A 22323-nucleotide genomic window follows, 5' to 3' on the forward strand; every position below is an offset into this window, starting at 1 on the left:
CGCTCCCACAAGTCTGAAGTCTGGCGGTCCAGGCACCACCAGACTCGTATTAGAGCCCTTAGTGATTGTTTGCAGAAGGTCAGTCCTCAAGTTTAGCGGAAATGTACAGTTACACATAGATTTCTCATTTGTCTTTCACAATGCAAATACTTTTTCATTTGTGGAAATCTATAAACCTTTATCTCTAGCAGATGTGAAGGGTTTCCACCACATAAGAATACATGAATACATACTTCAATCTTTTTGCTGTTATTTTGTGTGTGTAACAATTCGTTTGGAATGTATGTTAATTTTCACACACACCCTAAACGTACATCTGTGCACAATCTACCCACTTTACAGATTTTTATTCCATAAGCCTAATTTAGCAATTAAAACAAAATGCAAATCTTGATTTTCTTTAATCAAGACACTGAAATTGTGACAGTAAATTTCCCTTTTTCACTAGTAGGCAGATTCTGAGTTGAATCTTTTAAAGTTGCATAATTGAATAGCTGCCCTTTAACCTTCGATATTGGAAACTTTTCTGCCAACTATAATTGTTGTATGAGACTTAGACAGCCTCACCTTGTGATGTTTATAGTACCCAATACCTTTGGATGCATTAATTAATTAATTGCAAGTTTATATAGCGCTAGGATCGACTCCCGGAGGAGTATCTCCGCGCTTCGACCGCTGCGAAACCCTTCCTGGCTTCCCTGAGAGATGGTCCCTTAATGGGTATCTCCAGGGTGAGACCAGGCATCCCCGGCGGTCTGGTGGGGCTGTTAGTGCAGATGAGGCAAGCTAATGCCCAGAGTTGCCGAGTGTGATCGCTGATCAGAGTGGGCACCGAGGCGAGAGAATTATCGAGTCCGCTGACCCTGGTCCAGAAACCTGCCGCGTCGGGAATCGAACCCTGGTCCCGGGCCGTCCTCTGTTCTCGGGTCTGCCGCCTCTAACCAGTGAGCCACACTACATTACTGCATTACTTGGCTTTGCCATTTAACCATAGTAGGCTATATGAGTTGTGGATCATTACATAATTGCAACAGTTTGCATACTGGCATACTTGATTTTCCATAATATTCTTGAAAAATATTTCAAAGAATCACTTTTCTAGCAGTATATTCTTACTTGTGGGCCTTGCTCGGTGGATGGATCAAAAGGACTTCCAACTATTCGCCTCTTTGCTCGCTCAACACTTCGTCTGACAAACTCATCATATATAGTCTCCTCGACAAATGTCCTGGACCCCGCAGTGCAACATTGGCCTTGGTTGAAGAAAACTCCTTGGTGAGCTTGCTCCACAGCATAGTCCACTGCAAAATTAAAGCAATGAGGTCACAGAAGTTTTTCATGGTAAAAAAAAAGCATGGTTTATGCAATGTGAATAGATGTGTATGTTATGATGGAGCGCAATTTACAGAAACTAACACTTGATATCAGGTAAAGATATAGCGCTCTAAACAAGCTTTAACAAAGTCAATCTGTCTTCCTTTGCCAATGCTTTTCAACTGCTGATACCAAAGAAACAGTGTTATGGTGTCATAACATGCCACCTTATTTAGGTACCCATGATGGTTTTTCATCCTGGCGTAGTTAGGTATATCGACACTAGGTGACAAATGGGCTGAAAAGGGTATTTTGGATTTGCCAAGATGCAAACTGAATATGAGATGTCACTAATAGAATACTACTGGTATCTCCAATTGATACATGTCCTTAAGATGTTAACAAGTTATCCAACAAAGTGTACTTACCCCTAGAATGTAGGATAAATGATGCACCACAATACCTGAATTGACTTAGAGGTAGATGAGAGACTGATTTAGGTCACTTAGATGATCCAGAAGGGGATGAGACTCTGGGCTTAGCTCAAGAAGTGGCAAATCGTTTAGTATTTAGGCTACTGCAACACAAGATTCCATGGAGAGTCCAATATACTCTGACTAAACTGGCAAAATTTGATAGCGTAAGTAATGAGGTATGTCCTAGAGAATGTGAATGTGTCAGTATATTCCAACATACTATCTTGTTGTGCAACATTATCAAGCATTTCTGTAATTAAATATGAAAGTCGGGAAAGACTAAAGTTAGTCTCCTTGTGCCATAAAGTCGTGTATACAAGAGAGTGGCCCAAGAAATTTGAAAGAGCTGGGAGCGCAATGGTTACCTTACTGAGGAGCTTGTAAATACTAGGGTACAAATATTGTGTGCAAGAGATGTTGTGGGATGTCGAAACATCTTTACTAGAGACTAGATCGTGACTTTAAAGATTGTTGTCCTAAATTTAGATTTTTGTCTATGATACCAGTCAAAGGGGAAACCTTATACTCTCTAGATCTAAACCAAATGTTGATTGCTATTTCTTTTGGATGATCGCAATTGAAAATCAATAAACAAATGGTTTAACTAAAAAAACAATAAACAGAAGAATTGAGTTTAAGGCATTTGCCAGTCTAGCAAGATCAGTTGTGGTGGAAGCCCTTGCTTATAGAGAGGAAGCTGTCATTTTGTTAGCAGTGTCGAGATGTGATATTTGGAGTGACTTATGCCCAGGATTCCTTAAACCAGCAAGGTGCACTTAGGTGGTAACTCCTTGGCCTTGAAGGTTCTGAAAATGTGAAGCTTCCTTGCACAGAATCTAATTCCTAACATGCTTAACACATTCCTGTTCTTTAAGTTATCAGTCGGTTGTGCTTTTGCATTACATCAAGCAAGCATAGTGGAAAGAGTACTCTCCAAAAAGAACTAACATAGCATAACACAATATAGCATAAAATAATACAATAAAACAAAATATTGGCCATGGCTCCGACTAGCTTGTGTGTGGTCTTCCCTTTGACCACCACCGTAAATTACCCCAATTCTGTTAATTAAAAAACGTTAAGCTTCAGATCCACAATTCCATCTACAATTATTATAAAACTTCCCCCATTGCAAGTAAAAAATAGTGTAAAAATGCAAAGTGTGTCTTGGAACAGTTGAGCTCCAAAATCCTGCCTAACTTGATGTTAGAGCCTAGATGCCTCTCCTTATGGATGAAACACTGAGCTAAGAGGCCTTGATGCGTGATACCATTGTTAGTCAAATTTATGACGTGATATGGGATGTAATGCCTCAATCTGCCTGAGATATGTTCAACGGTTGCTGCTTATTTGAATGTGCAGCAGCAGAGCAGGCACCAGTTACTGTTTGCTCTTTTCCATGTGCAGGCAATGGGACTGGACTGCCACCTTTCTGGACTAGCAGCTTCTACCGGACTCCAGTATTTCATAGACATTCATAATGGCATGAGTGGATGACAATTCTGTGGGTTCCTGCTAATTTCTTACTGGTGGAAAAAAGTGAGTGGATAAAAAGTGTCATGGCAGATTTTCACAATCGGGTGGGGGGGGCGGGGGTATTTGGCTTATATGAATACTAAACGTCTTAAGCCTACCCCAATAAGTGTCATTTATATGCATGTATTCTCATGGGAGATTTACAAATATACAGTGTTGAGGGAATAAACACTACACATTGCGGCACTGACTATTGTGCCTTTGCAGCCATCCATTCTCAAGTGCAAAATTTAGGAGCAATTACACATATTATTAGTGAGGTTGTGCTGATTCCAGATCAGGCCGTATGACTGCACAACTCTTATTTGAAACCTTCCCTGTAATTCTGCTCTAAACACATAATGGGACAAACAACTTTAATAGTCCCCTACAGTGACATTTGGATAAATGCTTGACGCCTGAAGTTAACTTTTTCTGTGCCCTTCCTGCATATTTTCCGATTAATCCACTCAGCATGGAATACGTAACAGAAGAATTTGTATCTGTAGTCCTTTCAAATTCATATAATGTACAGCTGGATCTGGCTTCCTAACCCTGAATAATGCATTTTCTGTTTATCCAAAACAAACTTGATTAAAAAAGTGGCCTTGATCTATTTTCCTGGCAGAGAATTTAGTAAAGGGGTCTGCACCACAGTGTTGTTTTAAGGGCGACGTGTAACAGCAAGCCTTACTTACAATCTGCATCTGCAAAAATAATGTTGGGGCTTTTTCCTCCCAGCTCCAGGGTTACTCTCTTCAAATTACTCTTTCCAGATGCTTCTTGGATCATCTTTCCAACCTGGAAGGAAATGGAGAAATGTGTTACACAGAAAGCAGAGGCAAACCCCAGCCACCAGTACCAGCAGACAAGAACCAGCTCATAAAGTTATGCTGCAATATAATGCAATAACTAATACTCTTTCTGGCAAAAGTTTTGAGGAAGAGGGTGCAAGAGAATCATGCAATCCCTTTTCAGAATAGTAAACAAGGTGAACTGTTCTGAAATACCTACTCACTCAGGACCCGATTTACTAAAAAAAACTAAAAGTACACCCAGAGATTAATATCTCTACCTGAACGTATATCCTCATATTGGGTACATTCACAAGCATGTAAATGTCATGTCATATTGTGTTATCTCCTCTGAGCTCCCGTTCCCCTGTGTGTCAATGTAGGTAGCATAGATTTTCCTCATAGAGAGACTCTTGCCCCGTGAAAATACACTTTTGTTTTTCCCCTTTTCTCGCGGCGAAATATTTTCCCATGTGGGGAAGCTCTTCCTCAACCCTCCTATCCCTGGAAGGGAAAGGGAGTTACTCTAACTGTGTGCACCATGAATATTTAAACTACAATATCAATGGGACACAATATCGAGGACAGAATTTTGAAAATAAAATATCAACAGGTAAAAATGTATTTTCTATACTTAACTCCACATATATGTACCCAAGCGGCACATACATCTTCAAGGTACGCACATGTCGAGTTAAGAATAGTAAATCTATACTTCTCTAAATGCACTTACCTTTCAATAATTTGTCTCATGATATTCTGTCCTCGATATTCTTGTACCACAATATTACTGGTGTGTATATCCAGTAGCACACATCTCCAATCCTATGCTGGAGTAACTTTCCACCATTTCCAAGGTGGGAAGGGGTCGTATTGGAATTTGTGAATGTTCACAAATTAACCCATTTGTGAAATTTAACAAAAATTACAAGAAAACCACGCCTCATAGGATCCCCTTCCAACTCCTGGAGAAGGATTTGCTACTGTGAAATTCTGTACACTTGGGGGTGAGAAATCTGCAGTACTAAATCCACTTATGCAAGATCAAAATCCTTTCCAGGGCATGCGTAAATGGGGTATTTTCAGTTTAAACATATGGGTATGGCCAAACATAATTTTGTTAATAGGGCACTTAAGTGTCTTGTTTTACCCTTGTAAATTCAAAACTGGCATTCATTTAATTTGAATGTGCACTAGTGAAGAGATTTAGGCATGCATAATATTACTCTACATTGGTGTAATTAATTTCATGCACTTGTAAAACGTACAGAAATGGCCCTGAACACTCATACCCTGCACACAGTCGCAGATTTACAGCTGTCAAAGACAGTAGTAAATCCTTTTGTAAATTGGAAATGGCTGAAAAGTCTCCATTAATTGGTGGATGTGAAGGAAAAGGGATTTCTAAATGACAACATTTATTTTCCAGGGAGAAAAGGTGCACTGCACAAGTAAAGGCACTGCCACATGCACAATTATACCTTATGTACAGTGCGGAAGATGGAAAACTGTTAGCTCAAAAGCAATTTTAAAGAATACTCCTTGAAATCTGTGACTGCCGCAGGTTTCCAGGCCTGATTACTACATGATGACTTTTGCATGTGCATCTTTGAAAAATGTTTTCAGCATTGAACAATAAATGAGCAATACAATAACAACAGAGTTTTTTTCTACAAAGTTTGTATCTGGAAGCAAACTTTCTTCACACATATTTAGCCGTGTTTCGATATTTAAAAAAAAAAGACATGATTTTCAGAGCACTTTGCAAAACTCTGGAAAGCACAAACAATCGCTTATTTCTATAATTAGGACTGGTGAAAATGCACCACTGCATTTGTGAATGCAGATATATCTACATCAATGGTGGAATTTCCTCAGTTGAACATTGAGGGCCATGGGTGTGATGTGGTCTTTCCAGTGTGGGACTCTAATAGCAGCATGTGAACAAAAATCGAGGATTTGCATAAGGAAAGAGGCCCAAAGGGATGAGTAAACTTGTCACCATACACAAGAAAGGGGAGAGGGTCAACTCAATATACAACTCCGCCACTCAAACCCCCTAAACTACATCTACACACAAGAAGGGGTGGAGAGAATCAAACAAACACATAAATGACACTACAAAACAAAAAAAATTCATCAGTTTTGAAAAACTGCCCTCACTCGCACACCGAAGTGTGTGACATGCTTCATCATCGGGTCTGCGTACAAAACGCCCTGGTGTAGCCACACTCAGGACGGAGCATAAGGGAAGGGGAAAAAAACAAAAAACCACAAGACACAATACAAGAAACAAACACAACATAAATAGTGATTGATCAGTGAGTGTCACCCTGTGACTAGGACTAGTGATTCGACGAAGTGCAGGTAATGGAAAAAGTGCTCTAAATCTGGTTTGAGGATACCCTTCAAGCCTTTATTAGTGGGTTCCGTAACCAGGATTAAAAGAGAAAAAGGATGGGTAGTGTTTGATAAAGAAGATTTAAGTTCTCAAAACACCCCTCCTGGTGCTGCTTGTGTCGCCAACATGTTTCGACCGACTTACTGCGCCTCAAAAGGTCACCCCGGTCTTCTTCAGGACGTATGTCGTTTCCTAGTTGTGTTTCTGGCCCAACCGCAATTCGGTCCAGGTGCCAAAATAAACTGATCACAAAAGCGGTTTCCAATCTATCATCACGTGTGGAGATTCCCAACAGCCCGGAAAACAAATACGAGTCTATTATAATTATAAGCTCGACAAGACGCCCGGCAGGGAGGCCTACCAAGAACACAACTGTTCGGTCAGGACGACCTCACCACACTGCCTGCTCCCATGGCGCCGCGCTGACACAGGGTGACACTTACTGATCAATCACTATTTATGTTGTGTTTGTTTCTTGTATTGTGTCTTGTTGTTTTTTGTTTTTTTCCCCTTCCCTTATGCTCCGTCCTGAGTGTGGCTACCCCAGAGCGTTTTGTTAGCAGACCCGATGATGAAGTATGTCACACACTTCGTTGTGTGACTGAGGGCAGTTTTTAAAAACGGATGAATTTTTTCCGTTTTGTAGTGTCATTTATGCGTTTGTTTGATTCTCTCCACCCCTTCGTGTGTGTAGATGAGTAAACTTGTACCACTTCTGCTTACTTCGGGCATCTTGATCTCAAGAGATGGTTCATCACTCACTGGTCCTTCTTTGCATTTCGAGTCCACATTGCAGCTAAGTCAACTTGTGACACTGTTTCTTTCATTAATCATACATGGTGAAGCTCAATGAAAATTGACATTTTGGGGAATTCAGGGCGAAATACTTCTGAGGTGTATCTACTTGAAAAGTATACCCAGTCAGGATTGTTTCCTGCAGGTCCAGTGAGGTATATTGAAGAAACACTGTGTCCCACATATACAGATTTAGTGTTGCATCTATTGAAAGGGTCTCCACAAATCCAAATATACAGAACAGTGGTGATGAAGACAGCCTAAAGTCCAATAGATCTTAGTATGAGGCAGTCCTATCTCTCAGGGTTCTCGGACTAGAGGCACTATCGAGCAATTAGCCTTTTATTGCAACGGCATTGGCTAGAGCCTTTGGGGACTGAAAGTCCAGAGGCGCTCTTCGGGCTTTCTCCAGCTCTAGGTAATTGCAGCAGGCACTGGTGGGCTTCAATAGAGGTTGGAATAAAAGGGGGTGTCTGGTGAGGGGTGGAATAGAGAGAAAGTGACCACAGAGAGATGAGAAAGAGAGAGGATGGACGTGAAGAGAGACATTGCACGAGGAATCGAAGAGAGTAAGGCTGGTTTGAGGATTCCTGCCAGGGCAGCTTTTGGTTTCCCAGTAGGGCCCTAAGGTCTGTCTCCTATCATCAGCCATGCCCAGTCCACTTCTGTTAAGGGTAAAGAGAACATCAGGAGCTATACAAATTCCTGGAAACCTACACAGAAATGTGCCTCAAATTGGAATGTCACATAGCATTTTCCACATTGGGCGTCTACTTTTGGTGCCTTGCCTGAAAATCCCTTCCTCTTGGAAATGTTCCAGAAAGGGATATTTCCTTATTAAGAGGTCATTTTCTTTGACGAAAAAAATGTAATTGGGTTTGTAAAACTGGCCCATTTGTCTGCTAAAATGCTCGGTTTCCATTAAAAAAAAATTGTTTATGGCCAGGTTTGAAAGCAATTAATACGAAATCCAATCTCTGCAGGAATGGAAGAAATAATGGTTCAGATATTGCACGAGCCTAGCTTTATTGCAGCCGATAATAATGGACCGCTATGAAGCTAATCAGATTCCGATTGTAAAATGTACCATTTTCCTAATTACCGCGTTCCCTCAATCCCTTATTGCAATTTTCTAAACAATGGGCACAGTTTAAAGCATGACACGTGATTTATAGACGAATAAGCACATGCAAAATGTACATTAACGTGCAAAAAAAAGTAAACCCGTAGCCAAAACTGCAACTAAAAATAGTTGCATACCACTGCGAAATGATACACTTTTAAAGTGGTGAGACTGAACATCCTTTATTACACCAACCGAGCGAAATGAGTGAGTGTGTACTCCTAAATTGGGGTGGGAGGGTGCTCTTTACTAGAGAGGGTAAATAAATGCGGTCAAATAAAGTATCTCACATCAGAATTTTTCAATAAATTGGCAAAAGAATTCATAGGGTCAATACCAGCACTTCTAAACAGCACTCATGAAGTACAGTAATACCTTCATGGTATTGTAAGCAACCCTGAAGGGCCTGCCTAGAATTGTTGGGTGCATGCCCCCAAAAAACTTTGAAAACATAGTGGCAAAATATTGCATTTTTAGCACCACTTCCCTAAAAATTGGTTTAAAAAGCCATATGTTTAACAGACGGTTTGAATTATCTTGATATTCAATTTGACATATAGACACAAGTTTGTCCTCAAACAGCAAACTCGCCATTTTCTGGAAAAACACCTACTCTGCTATAAATATCAGCTTTTCTTTGAAGGCAAATAAACTCAACATTCCCCACCACCAAAAATTGTCGTTATTGTCTTGAAATGACTGTTTTATTCCTCTATGTTTCAGATTTTACTTTTAGTAAATATTGTAATGTTATTTTTATCTAGTACTTACTAGACATGGAAATATTCTCCCTCACATACATTTGTTTCCCCTTCACATTAATGATTGACCCTCCATAACCAAGGCCTTACTATTCCATATGAATGATTGTTAACCTTTGAGACATCCAGGATGGCCTGATTATGCGAAGAGTGACCACAATGATGACATGATCACCGTTATTCCTAGAATAACCAGCATTATCCTAAAATGTAAACTAAATATCAAGGATGCCCCAAAATGTTTGAGTCACAAACAACTTTATCAGGGATGGGGACAATTATTTATTTTTGTGTTTTATAGAGTGCGAACTAGACCTGCAAGGGTATCAGAGCGCTTTACAGGATAGACAAGTGATATACAAAAGAACTTGGAGGGGTGGATACATTAGGGATAAAATAGATAGATACTTTTTACAGAAATAGGAGGTCTCAGATCCCAGGGTGTATACATATGGGATCAACAGGTAGATATAATTTATACGAAACAAACGGTCTCAGATCCAAGGTTGGGGGCCCAGAGGTGCCCAGTGGATATCATCCGGAGAAACTATGGTGGGGCCATAGTAGGAGGTAGAACAAGGTCACTGAGGTGACTTAGGGCAAGAGTTGGGAGAGGAATTTGACCTGAAGGAAGTATTTGGCCTCCTTTTTGAAGAACGCCAGAGACGGAATTCTTCTAATTGCAGGCAGGAGTGAGTTCCAAATTCTTGGTGCGGCCCCAGAGAAGGCTCGGTTGTACGTTTTTTTTCCGCAAGCGTGCTGGTTGTGGCAAGACGTCTCTGGTGGACCTGTAGTTTCTGGCTCCTCTGGATATCACGAGTTTCTGGGCAAGAAATGCAGGGGAATTAGAGTATAAAGCCTTGTGAGTGATGCAAGCCAGGTTAAGTTGGATTCTGGCCTCGAGGGGAAGCCAATTCAGAGATTTAAGATGTGGAGAGATGTGGTAGAACTTCTTTGAACCTGTTAGGAGTCTGGCGGCAGCGTTGAGACAGGCTTTTAATGAGGCCAGGGCGATCTTGGGTAGACCTGCGAGGGTAGAGCATCCATATTCCAGAATGGATATGAGTAGTGCCTGGATTGCCATTTTTAGATTGGGAGTGTCAAGGAAAGGTTTCAGGTTTCTTAGATAGCTCAGGTGAAATCTGGCTGTTTTGGCCATCGAGTTGATGTGGTGCCGCATATTAAAGCTGCAACCTAGGGTAATTCCAAGGGATTTAGCAGAGTCCACAATGGTTGGAGGCAGTTTAATGCTGTGACCGACTTGATCCATTCCAGCATTGGTTTTGGGTGGGGAGATTAATTTTGCTTGTGTTACGTCTGAGCTGGTTAGAGGTGAGCCAATGTACAGTCAGCTTCAAGGCCTCATTTAGGAAAAGAATGTCCTCAGGAGAAGACATTTTGATGTAGATCTGGGTGTCGTCTGCATACATGTGGTAGGAGATATTGGTGGTGCAAAGCACTTCTGCGAGCGGTTCAAGGTAAAGGTTAAAGAGGGAAGGGGACAGGGTTGATCCTTGGGGGACACCAACCGTGATCGGAGAGGGAGCGGACAAGGTACCATTGATGAGGAATCTCTGTGAACGGTTCTGGAGGAAGGACCTAAACAATTCAAGAATGGGGCCATACAGTCCCATCCTGAGTTTGTGGTGTTCAAGGAGTTTTTTGTGGTTGACCATATCGGAAGCCGAGGATACATCTAGGAGGATTAGGAGACAGGTTTTGCCTAGGTTAAGGGCTTGGAGGGCATCATCCACGATGTGAAGGAAGGTGGTGTTGGTGCTGTGCCCAGGTCTGAACCTGGATTGGAAGCCGTAAAGTATATGGAAGTTAGTGATGTGTTGGCTCCGCTGCTGTTGCACACATTATGTCAGGAATAACTATCACTTTACTTGGGACAGCCATGATTTTTCATGGATAGGCACTATAATGCTGGGGTCACCATAATGACAAACCTGGCACTGTTATTTCATGGATAACAATCACTGTCAAGAATGCCCACAATATGTTAATAATCACAATAATGTGCGAGGACCGTATGTGGGGCCGCTATATTATGATCTACAGTCACTGCACTTTAAGGATTACCAAAGGTAGTTTGTAGTTTTTAGGTCTCGCGTGGCGTACTGCGCACATGCGCAGTCGAGCTCGTGAGATTTTATGTTTTCAGAAGTACTTCACTATCGAGGGTTAAGCCCCGCCCCTTTTCTCCATTAGTTGGCCTCCTAAACGGTGGCCAGCCATTGGAGAAGAGGTCCAAGTGACGTTCTTATTTCTTTCTAAGCCCCATCCTTTTCAGACTGGGTTCCTAGCCTTACGTATGTGGTAAAAGCTTTCTTATCTTCTTTATGGGTCCAGATGGCCCCAAAAAGGAGATAAGGAACCTTTTATGCCAGCAGCAAGTCAGTCTGAAAGGGACTGGGCAGGCGAGCGCTTGCGCTTGACAAGGTACACAAACTGAGAAACGCGCAACATTCCTGTTACCTACAGGATGGGTCACATGCACTGCATCGCCACGTTGTGAATGGCAACCACTACTGCGGAGAGTTCCCTAACATCATTACTGCTCTGAATACCACTGCCTAAGATTCTCATGTTCAAATATTTATGTGTTCATGTGTTCATTTTATTTGGAAAATCGGAACAGTTATTATAATGAACAGCGTTCAAAACCGAGTAGGTAACTGTGACGATAAACATCCCGAGGCCTCCCCTAGGGACAAAGCACGACTCCAACCACTTCCGCAACCGTGAAGAAATGCCCATCTGTCCGTGTCCTGCGAGATCAGGAAAAAGGCGTGCACTCCTGGCACCTTCCCCCGCTCCTGCCACCCGATGTCTATCTGCGCTGATTGCTGGGGCGAGGCACCATGGTTCCTGCCGTGGCGAGGAGGGCCCATGAGTTCCCGTGGGCATAGCACCCCTGGGCCACGAGCCCAGACACCTCCGGCGGCCGCAACCCATAGCCCACAACTTCTACCCCTAAGTCCGGACCCGCAACACCCGCTTCATCGCGTCTTAGCGGCTTGACTTGCAGTTATGCGCTACGGTTCATGCACGCCTCCCAGCAGTCTCTGTAATGAAGTGGGAAACTGCACTAGTGATCAAGTCGATGAGTAAATACATAACTAAAGGTTACCACTGCACTGTGGCCACGGATGAACAGGCCACCCCAGAGGCAGCCCGGGGTCGGCATAGGACAAAATTTATGTTGACCCCGTTGATGCCACCCGCACTTCAAGATGTACTCGCCTGGGCCGCCGCCTACAACATTGCCAACCGGACACAAGTCCACCTGCACGTCACCTGATGCCACTCCTGCTCCACGACCGCCCCCCCCCCCCACGAAACATGGCCAGGAGCCGTGGCCCCATGGGCACACACAGCCCTGGCCCTCTGTTCCCCCGCAACACACCACCAGGCCAGGAAGGGGGGGGCTCATTGACAACCTGGGCCCGAACACCTGCCCAGCTCTACCCGTTCTGCCAGATAGATAGGGGAAACAGCTAGAGTGGGGGGGGAACCCACAGCGTGTCCAGCGGAGGACAAAACAGCGAGTCCCTGCACAGAAAGCCAGCCGGAAACACACAAGCGCACAAGAAGAAAAAACGAGAAAACATTTGCGGACGCAATCAAAGTGTGGGCACTCTTGCTTCTCTGAGACTTTTTTTTCTGTCTTGGGACCGAGAGATCGTGAGAAAGATGTCTGATCCGGCCGTCAACGCGCACTTGGAGGGCATCATCTCTGACTTTGAAAGTTTGTGAGCATTTCCTTTATCGATCCGCGATCACCACTTTGGGGATGGGGGGAAGAGTTGCGAGTGGGAGAAACTTGGGGCGGCTCTCATCGCTGCAGCCCTGTGGAGGAGAGTTCAACATCTGGCGCTGTCATGTGCTTTATCCAGGAGACAGGGCAGGTTGATAAAGGGGCACACCAGGAGCGATTACTGGGGCGATGGACACGCGAAGGAGGGGGCACGGGGACAGGGGACGTGGTATGGGGCAGAAAGAGAGGACATTGGAAAGAAAATGGTAGAGTATAGGGAAAATGTGAGGGGGAACCATAAAGAGATGCCAGGGATAATGTGGGATCTTCGTGTAGGGGAGAAGGTATGGGGGAGAACACGAGTGGCAGAAGCGCGAGACAGGAGAAGATGGGGTGTTGTGACGTAGTCTCACCCGTGTAAGCGCTGGGTTGCCTCTCCTGTACCGCTGTTAAAAAGTGCTGGCCGTGAGGGAGGGCGCCCAGGACTGAGGCGGGCAGCGAGTGAGCCTGGCAGGAGAGAGAGAGCAAGAGAAAGAAAGCAAGTATGCTGCACAGGCGTGGAGAGTGGCATAAAGGCCCCAGACATGCCTAGTCTACCCCTCCTGGCTGCGGTAACTCCAGAGACCCTGCCTGGTCTCCAGCCCGTTGTTTTCTCTGACACGGATTTCACTTCCCCGTTTGAGCATCACCCAAGCGCTACCCTGGAAAAGTGGCAAGGACCGAGCAGTATATTGATAGCTCCAGGCTGTGTTGGAAACATGTTTTCGCGTATTCCGCTTCAGTTAGGAAACCCGTGCAAACCCGTGCACAGGGAGTGCTGGCGGGTGGCGAGGCAGAGGAAGAAGAGTCGGTGCATGTCCGGCGGGCCGGCAGCCCTTTCTGGCTGGGCAGCGGGTGGCTGTGGGTGTGTCACCGGGGAGCTGGCACGCTGATGGGGGTTGACTGGCTCTGGCTGTACGGGCGCAACTCTTGTCCCAGCAGAAAAAAAACATTGGCAAAGCCAGTAGTCCTCACCGACATAAGAGCTATTGGCTTTGTCAATGTGAATGTTTTAGCCATGTTGTACTGTGTGGCTCTGTGTGTGTGTGGCTCTGTGTGTGTGTGTGTGGCTCTATGTGTGTGTGTGTGGCTCTATGTGTGTGTGTGTGGCTCTGTGTGTGTGTGTGTGTGGCTCTGTGTGTGTGTGTGTGGCTGTTTGTGTGTGTGTGGCTCTGTGTGTGTGTTTGGCTCTGTGTGTGTGTGGCTCTGTGTGTGTGTGTGGCTCTGTGTGTGTGTGACTCTGTGTGTGGCTTTGTGTGTGTGGCTCTGTGTGTGTGTGTGTGTGTGGCTATGTGTATGTGTGTGGCTCTGTGTGTGTGTGGCTGTGTGTGTGTGTGTGGCTCTGTATGTGTGTGTGTGTAGCTTTCTGTGTGGCTCTGTGTGTGTGTGGCTCTGTGTGTGTGTGTGGCTCTGTGTGTGTGTGGCTCTGTGTGTGTGTATGGCTCTGTGTGTGTGTGTGGCTCGGTGTGTGTGTGTGGCTCTGTGTGTGTTTGGCTCTGTGTGTGTCTGTGTGTGGCTCTGTGTGTGTGTGTGGCTGTGTGTGTGTGTGTGTGGGTGCAAATGTAATAGGTCTCACATTTGCGAGAGATTAAGGTATTGGCATTGTAAATGACAATGCCATTTATTTATCTGTTTTCAAAACGAACACATAAATAAAAATGTTGTCATTTACAATGCCAATAGCTCTAACTTTTGCAAAGGCGAGACTGTTGCATTGTAAATGCCTGTTTTGATAGTTTGTAGATTTATATTGCGCAGTTTACCACCCATGAGGGTATCCAGGCACGGTCCATGAGCATAGGGAGATTAAGTGATTTACCCAGAATCACAGGATGTTGCCCTGACGCCGAGACTTAAACCCACATTCCGAGTCGGCAGCTCTGGCCGCTGCGCCACAGCCTCTCTTTCTCCACAATGCTAAACATGTCGATACAATTACATGGTTAACAATATTATAGGAGAAGCCATCATAAATAGGGCCATAGATACCCAGAAAAGTGATATCTTGCCATGATTACTTTTTTGCAGAAATGACCGTCGTTTGACCTGTTACAACCTCCTGCATGGTTAGTGTGGTCTGCATTTTCTCCTAGGGCTGATTTCTAGAAGCCAGTGAACTCACACACAGCTAGATATGCACAAACATTCCCTTATCTTCTATCTTCCAATTAATTGTAAAATGTGGTACATCCCGTAGGCATGGATGATGCTCTAAATCTCACAAAAAGAAGGGGGATAATAAAGCTACGTGAAGGTAGATAAGCGTGTGGGAATGCACCAGCTTTGTAAAAACTGCCCTCACACACAGCAAGCTGTGTCATGCTTCATCATAGGGCTGCTAACAAAACTCTGCGTCAGCCCAACGCTGGAGGTGGAGCAATAGGGAGGGGAAGACAATACTACAGAAAGTGTGAAGTGTGAGATCACAGGTGAGATAATGGTGCAGAGAAAGTGATATGAAGTGATATAAAACTGGTACCAGGGAATCCTTATCGTAATTTTAATATTAGGTACCCTGTCCAGAATTAAAACAAGAACGTGGATGGTAGGTTGGGGAGCTTATAATGAGACACCAACCCCTCCACTCTGCATAGGTGTCGACATGTTTCAGCCAACCAAACTAATACCCCGGCTTTCCTCAGAACTCTCACTGCTATAATCCCTGGGTGCTAAACCTCCCTCCTCCAAATCCAGAGGAAGAAGGGGATATCACTTTCGGTGGAGGGGTTGGTGTCTCATTATAAGCTCGCCAACCTACCATCCACGTTCTTGTTTTAATTCTGGACAGGGTACCTAATATTAAAATTACGATAAAGATTTCCTGATACAAGTTTTATATCACTTTCTCTGCACCATTATCTCACCTGTGATCTCACACTTCACACTTTGTGTTGTATTGTCTTCCCCTCCCTATTGCTCCACCTCCAGCATTGGGTTGACGCGGAGGTGTGTTAGCAGCCCTATGATGTGTGTGAGGGAAGTTTTTACAAAGTTGGTGCATTCCCACACACTTATCTATCTTCACGTAGCTTTATTATCCCTCTTCTTTTTGTGAGATTTAAACTATTGAGCTGGAGGTCGAAAAGGGTTCGTTATCCTCTCACCCCTCTGAATCTTGTGTTTTTTTATGGATGATGCTCTAACACATTTTGACTTGTTCCAAGGGGAATCTTGTTGGGGCTTGCTGAACTACATGGTTTCGTGTAAAACCTCCACAGTGCTGAGGAGGCCATAACTTACACCCTATAGCTCTCTGATGTATGAGTCCAAGGCAGGCCTGAACATTAGGCCTGGGTGAAATTTGAATTACGCCGCATAATTCCCATCATTTCAGGAATTTCACGTTACATTTATTATGTGAAATTCCTGAGATTACGCCATTACTACCGCAGCGCTTCATTTTGCAGCACAATTTTACCACAAACGAAGGAAAATATGCAAAAGAGGGGTCAACTGTAAGGGCAGAGATACGCATGCCACCTTCGCATGCCACGAATGTGCTCACCATCCCACCCACTCCCTATCTTCTTCCCTTATCTGAGCCTTTGTAAGTCCCTTGTAAGGCATCTAAAACTCAAACATTGGAAGAAAGTGACAGGGACATAAAGGGTAGGATCCACTCCTCTTAAACCCCAAGTAAAGTTTTTTCTAGTTTTAGTGGTGGGTGTCCACTTTCACGCCACCCCCTCCTCTCACACGTGCATACATGCACTTTGCATTCAAATTTGGTGCAACATTGAAAGGTGCCACAAATCTGTGTGCGTGTGTTGCGTGTGAGTCGCAACATTGAAAGGTCAGAAGTGTGTGTAAGTGTCAGTATGTTCCCTAGTCCACTGCAGGTTGGATACCACCGAAATACTCCTGAGGAGCAGTCAGTCACTTCCTCAAGCTCAACAAGCCAACAGACGTATAAAAACGTCACTTTTATGTCATGCATGTAAAATGCAATACCGTTTATGGTATGCCTAATATACAAATGAAAATAGTTGTGAAATGTAAATGTGTTTCCTGCTATAGGTAATATTTTATGTGAAAAATATGCACAAACCTTTTTAAACATCATTGTGCTTCAAAATTGACTGGCGGTACAGGCCAGATGTAAAGTCCTCAGTGGGCTAGGGGCGTGGGCTGCTTTTAGGGTAGGATGGTAACCCTTGATGCAGCAGGGGTTCAGACACGTCATGCTTCTCAAGTGCGGAGAATGAATGTTCCTGTGTACTGTGCCGTGCACAGAGGAGAGGTCCCTGGCTTCCTTGCTGTGCTCGTCCGTCTGGTGCAATACGAGGCTGGCACTGAATCATTTCCTAGTGACTTGTTTTTTTAGTTTCATTTATTTTTTCGTCACAGCAAGAACGACACTCGCCAGTCCGCGTTGTGTCTTCTCTGCAAGTATTTTTTTGTGGTGTTGCCCAATGAATATGCAGAATTTCCCGTGAAAACGTACCGGATTTTTCTTGTATGAGAGCGTTTCAAATTACTGAAAAATGTTACTATTTGCGAAAATGTTCTGTGAGACAGAAACCGGTGCATGGGAACGGCTAAGGGTTTGGGAAGTCGTTCTTGAAAGAGCAGTTCTCACCAGTGGAATGCGTGTCAGAGGAGACAGAATAAAGTAGCAAGAGACTAGAGATGATGTCAACGACAATAACAAAGAGTTCTACATGACCTCACCTCTGCGATGTATCCAATAGGGCTTCTAGGCACATTGCCACCGCATGCACAAAGCCGTGCCCCTGTTCAGAGCTCAGCTATTTACGAGTAACTCTGACTCGGCAGTCGAAGTGCATAAAAAGTATGTGAACTGATTTATTGAGTGCAGGGAGGGAGGGGTCAGTGAGTATTGGGGGTGGAGGAGGGGTTCAGACACGCAGCTAAAAGGTACTAAATATTAGGCAACTATTTTGTTGGCATTTTTACACCTACTGGTAACTGCTAAACAAGTCTAAAAAACGTTTTACAAAAATATGCACGTTATAGTAACATGTGGAAAATGTACTATTTTCTAGTAGGGAAGCTCAGTTGGTAGTGAATTTGATCCTGGATAGTGCATTGGGTAATAGTGGCAGCACTAGCAGTGACATGACCTGCTGTACTCAAGCATCCTCCAGACCTGCAACAAACCCAGTCAAACCGCACTGATTAACAGGTTCAAAAAAGCATTTTCATTTGGTGTACATTTTGTTTCACACTCATCTGACGGTGTAGGTAAAGACGTTAAACGCATGTTTTATGAGACAGACAGCACAGCATGGTTACAGGATAGAGACTGAGGCAGTGCGGGTGTTGAAAGTTGGGCACACCGGAGGTAGAAGGAAGCTGTATTCTCCTTGGCAACGTTTTCAGCCCCGTCACTTCATTTTTTACAAATTAAGCACTGGAGGGCAATGTTTCTCACTAGGCACTAGAGGCCTGTGTCTGCAATGCATCCCAAAGGTGAGGGCCAGGCTTCTCACGAGGCACTAGAGGCCTGTGTCTGCAATGCATCTCCAAGCTGAGGGCCAGGCTTCTCACTAGGCACTAGAGGCCTGTGTCTGCAATGCATCTCCAAGCTGAGGGCCAGGCTTCTCACTAGGCACTAGAGGCCTGTGTCTGCAATGCATCCCAAAGGTGAGGGCCGGGCTTCTTACTAGGCACTAGAGGGCTGTGTCTGCAATGCATCTCCAAGCTGAGGGCCAGGCTTCTCACTAGGCACTAGAGGCCTGTGTCTGCAATGCATCCCAAAGGTGAGGGCCGGGCTTCTTACTAGGCACTAGAGGCCTGTGTCTGCAATGCATCTCCAAGCTGAGGGCCAGGCTTCTCACTAGGCACTAGAGGCCTGTGTCTGCAATGCATCCCAAAGGTGAGGGCCAGGCTTCTCACTAGGCACTAGAGGCCTGTGTCTGCAATGCATCTCCAAGCTGAGTGCCAGGTTTCTCACTAGGCACTAGAGGCCTGTGTCTGCCATGCAATTCCAAGCAGAGGGCTACGCTTCGCACTAGGCACTAGAGGCCAGTGTCTGCAATGCATCCCAAAGGTGAGGGCCGGGCTTCTTACTAGGCACTAGAGGCCTGTGTCTGCAATGCATCTCCAAGCTGAGGGCCAGGCTTCTCACTAGGCACTAGAGGCCTGTGTCTGCAATGCATCCCAAAGGTGAGGGCCAGGCTTCTCACTAGGCACTAGAGGCCTGTGTCTGCAATGCATCTCCAAGCTGAGTACCAGGTTTCTCACTAGGCACTAGAGGCCTGTGTCTGCCATGCAATTCCAAGCAGAGGGCTACGCTTCGCACTAGGCACTAGAGGCCAGTGTCTGCAATGCATCCCAAAGGTGAGGGGCCGGCTTCTCACTAGGCACTAGAGGCCTGTGTCTGCAATGCATCTCCAAGCTGAGGGCCAGGCTTCTCACTAGGCACTAGAGGCCTGTGTCTGCAATGCATCCCAAAGGTGAGGGCCAGGCTTCTCACTAGGCACTAGAGGCCTGTGTCTGCCATGCATTTCCAAGCAGAGGGCCACGCTTCGCACTAGGCACTAGAGGCCTGTGTCTGCAATGCATCCCAAAGGTGAGGGCCGGGCTTCTTACTAGGCACTAGAGGCCTGTGTCTGCAATGCATCTCCAAGCTGAGGGCCAGGCTTCTCACTAGGCACTAGAGGCCTGTGTCTGCAATGCATCCCAAAGGTGAGGGCCGGGCTTCTTACTAGGCACTAGAGGCCTGTGTCTGCAATGCATCTCCAAGCTGAGTGCCAGGTTTCTCACTAGGCACTAGAGGCCTGTGTCTGCAATGCATCCCAAAGGTGAGGGCCAGGCTTCTCACTAGGCACTAGAGGCCTGTGTCTGCAATGCATCTCCAAGCTGAGTGCCAGGTTTCTCACTAGGCACTAGAGGCCTGTGTCTGCCATGCAATTCCAAGCAGAGGGCCACGCTTCGCACTAGGCACTAGAGGCCAGTGTCTGCAATGCATCCCAAAGGTGAGGGCCAGGCTTCTCACTAGGCACTAGAGGCCTGTGTCTGCAATGCATCCCAAAGGTGAAGGCCAGGCTTCTCACTAGGCACTAGAGGCCTGTGTCTGCCATGCATTTCCAAGCAGAGGGCCACGCTTCGCACTAGGCACTAGAGGCCTGTGTCTGCAATGAACACCCAAGCTGAGGGCCAGTCTACTCACTAGGCACTAGAGGCCTGTGTCTGCAATGAACACCCAAGCTGAGGGCCAGTCTACTCACTAGGCACTAGAGGCCTGTGTCTGCCATGCATTTCCAAGCAGAGGACCACGCTTCGCACTAGGCACTAGAGGCCTGTGTCTGCAATGCACTCCCAAGCTGAGGGCCAGTCTACTCACTAGACACTAGAGGCCTGTGTCTGCAATGCATTCCCAAGCATACTTACTAGGCACTAGAGGCCTGTGCCTGCAATGCACTCCCAAGCTGAGGGGCCAGGTTTCTCACTAGGCTCTAGAGGCCATTCCCAAGCTGTGGGCCAGGCTTCTCACTAGGCACTAGGAGCCTGTGTCTGAAATACATTCCCAAGGTGAAGGTCAGGCTTCTCACCAGGCGCTAGAGGCCTGTGTCTGAAATGCATTTCCAAGCTGAGGGCCAGGCTTCTCACTAGGCACTAGAGGCCTGTGTCTGCAATGCATTCAGTAGATGGGGGCCAGGCTTCTCACTAGGCACTGGAGGCCTATGCCTGGAATGCATTCCCAAGCTGAAGGCCAGGCTTCTCACTAGGCACTAGAGACCTGTGTCTGCAATGCATTCCCAAGGTGAGACACATTCTTCTTACTAGGCACTAGAGGCCTGTGTCTGCAATGCATTCCCAAGCTGAGGGCCACGCTTCTCACTAGGCACTAGAGGCCTGTGTCTGCAATGCATTCCCAAGCATACTTACTAGGCACTAGAGGCCTGTGCCTGCAATGCACTCCCAAGCTGAGGGGCCAGGTTTCTCACTAGGCACTAGAGGCCATTCCCAAGCTGAGGGCCAGGCTTCTCACTAGACACTAGAAGCTTGTGTCTGAAATACATTCCCAAGGTGAAGGTCAGGGTTCTCACCAGGCGCTAGAGGCCTGTGTCTGAAATGCATTTCCAAGCTGAGGGTCAGGTTTCTTATTAGGCGCAAGAGGCCTGTTTCTGGAATGCATTCCGTAGATGGGGGCCAGCCTTCTCACTAGGCACTGGAGGCCTGTGTCTGCAATGCATTCCGTATATGGGGGCCAGCCTTCTTAATTGGCACTGGAGGCCTATGCCTGGAATGCATTCCCAAGCTGAAGGCCAGGCTTCTCACTAGGCACTAGAGGCCTGTGTCTGCCATGCATTTTCCAAGCTGTGGGCTCGGCTTCTCGCTAGGCACTGGAGGCCTGTGTCTGAAATGCATTCCCAAGGTGAGGGCCAGGCTTCTCACGAGGCACTAGAGGCCTGTGTCTGCAATGTATCTCCAAGCTGAGGGCCAGGCTTCTCACTAGGCACTAGAGGCCTGTGTCTGCAATGCATCCCAAAGGTGAGGGCCAGGCTTCTCACTAGGCACTAGAGCCCTGTGTCTGCCATGCATTCCCAAGCTGTGGGCCAGGCTTCTCACTAGGCACTAGAGGCCTGTGTCTGCAATGCATCCCAAAGGTGAGGGCCAGGCTTCTCACTAGGCACTGGAGGCCTGCGTCTGAAATGCATTCCCAAGGTGAGACACATTCTTCTCACGAGGCACTAGAGGCCTGTGTCTGCAATGCATCTCCAAGCTGAGGGCCAGGCTTCTCACTAGGCACTAGAGGCCTGTGTCTGCAATGCATCCCAAAGGTGAGGGCCAGGCTTCCCACTAGGCACTAGAGCCCTGTGTCTGCCATGCATTCCCAAGCTGTGGGCCAGGCTTCTCACTAGGCACTGGAGGCCTGCGTCTGAAATGCATTCCCAAGGTGAGACACATTCTTCTCACTAGGCACTAGAGGCCTGTGTTGCCGCATGTTGCCTGGAGAGCTGTGAAATGCATTGTCTAAAGGTGCGGAAAACAGCAGTAGTGACGGTCACTAAAGACACCCGAGACAGTTCCAGATACAATACGCGCTTTATAAAAATGCATTAAATAAAAAAATACATTGTTAGTGGAGGGCGTGCCTTTGAATCATCTCGGCTCTCCTGCTGCCTCCTCTCGCGGGCCCGCGCCTCCCGCGCCGTGCACGCCGCAGGTGGGGGCATGGGCATTCCTGCAGGGCGCTGGAGCTGGTCGGTGCCAGGCTGCGCCAGGGGGAGGAGAGAGCTCCTCTCTCACTGCCGCAGACAGCGCGCAGCTGTCCTGCCCCGGCCTCCTTCCCTCCGGAAGGCCCCGCGCATCCCCCCCTCCGCAGACACTGTAATGGTTTTACCACCAGTGTCCTCAGCGCGCGGGGCCAGA

General features: G+C 46.2%; 1 protein-coding gene across 1 annotated transcript in view; it reads right to left on the bottom strand.

The window, feature by feature from the left end:
• Nucleotides 1–22323, bottom strand: part of ALDH1A2 (aldehyde dehydrogenase 1 family member A2) — a 235675-nt gene that overhangs the window by 24739 nt on the left and 188613 nt on the right. Inside the window, exons 8-9 of the mRNA XM_086959367.1 lie at nt 4004–4106; nt 1117–1301 (exon numbers count right to left, since the gene is read on the bottom strand). Of these exons, the coding sequence (XP_086815493.1) occupies nt 1117–1301; nt 4004–4106 (288 nt within the window). The remainder of the gene's footprint in view (nt 1–1116; nt 1302–4003; nt 4107–22323) is intronic.

Source organism: Lissotriton vulgaris, chromosome 2_2 (genome assembly GCF_964263255.1).
Source record: "Lissotriton vulgaris chromosome 2_2, aLisVul1.2, whole genome shotgun sequence".
In the NCBI taxonomy this organism is placed as follows: Eukaryota; Metazoa; Chordata; class Amphibia; order Caudata; family Salamandridae; genus Lissotriton; species Lissotriton vulgaris.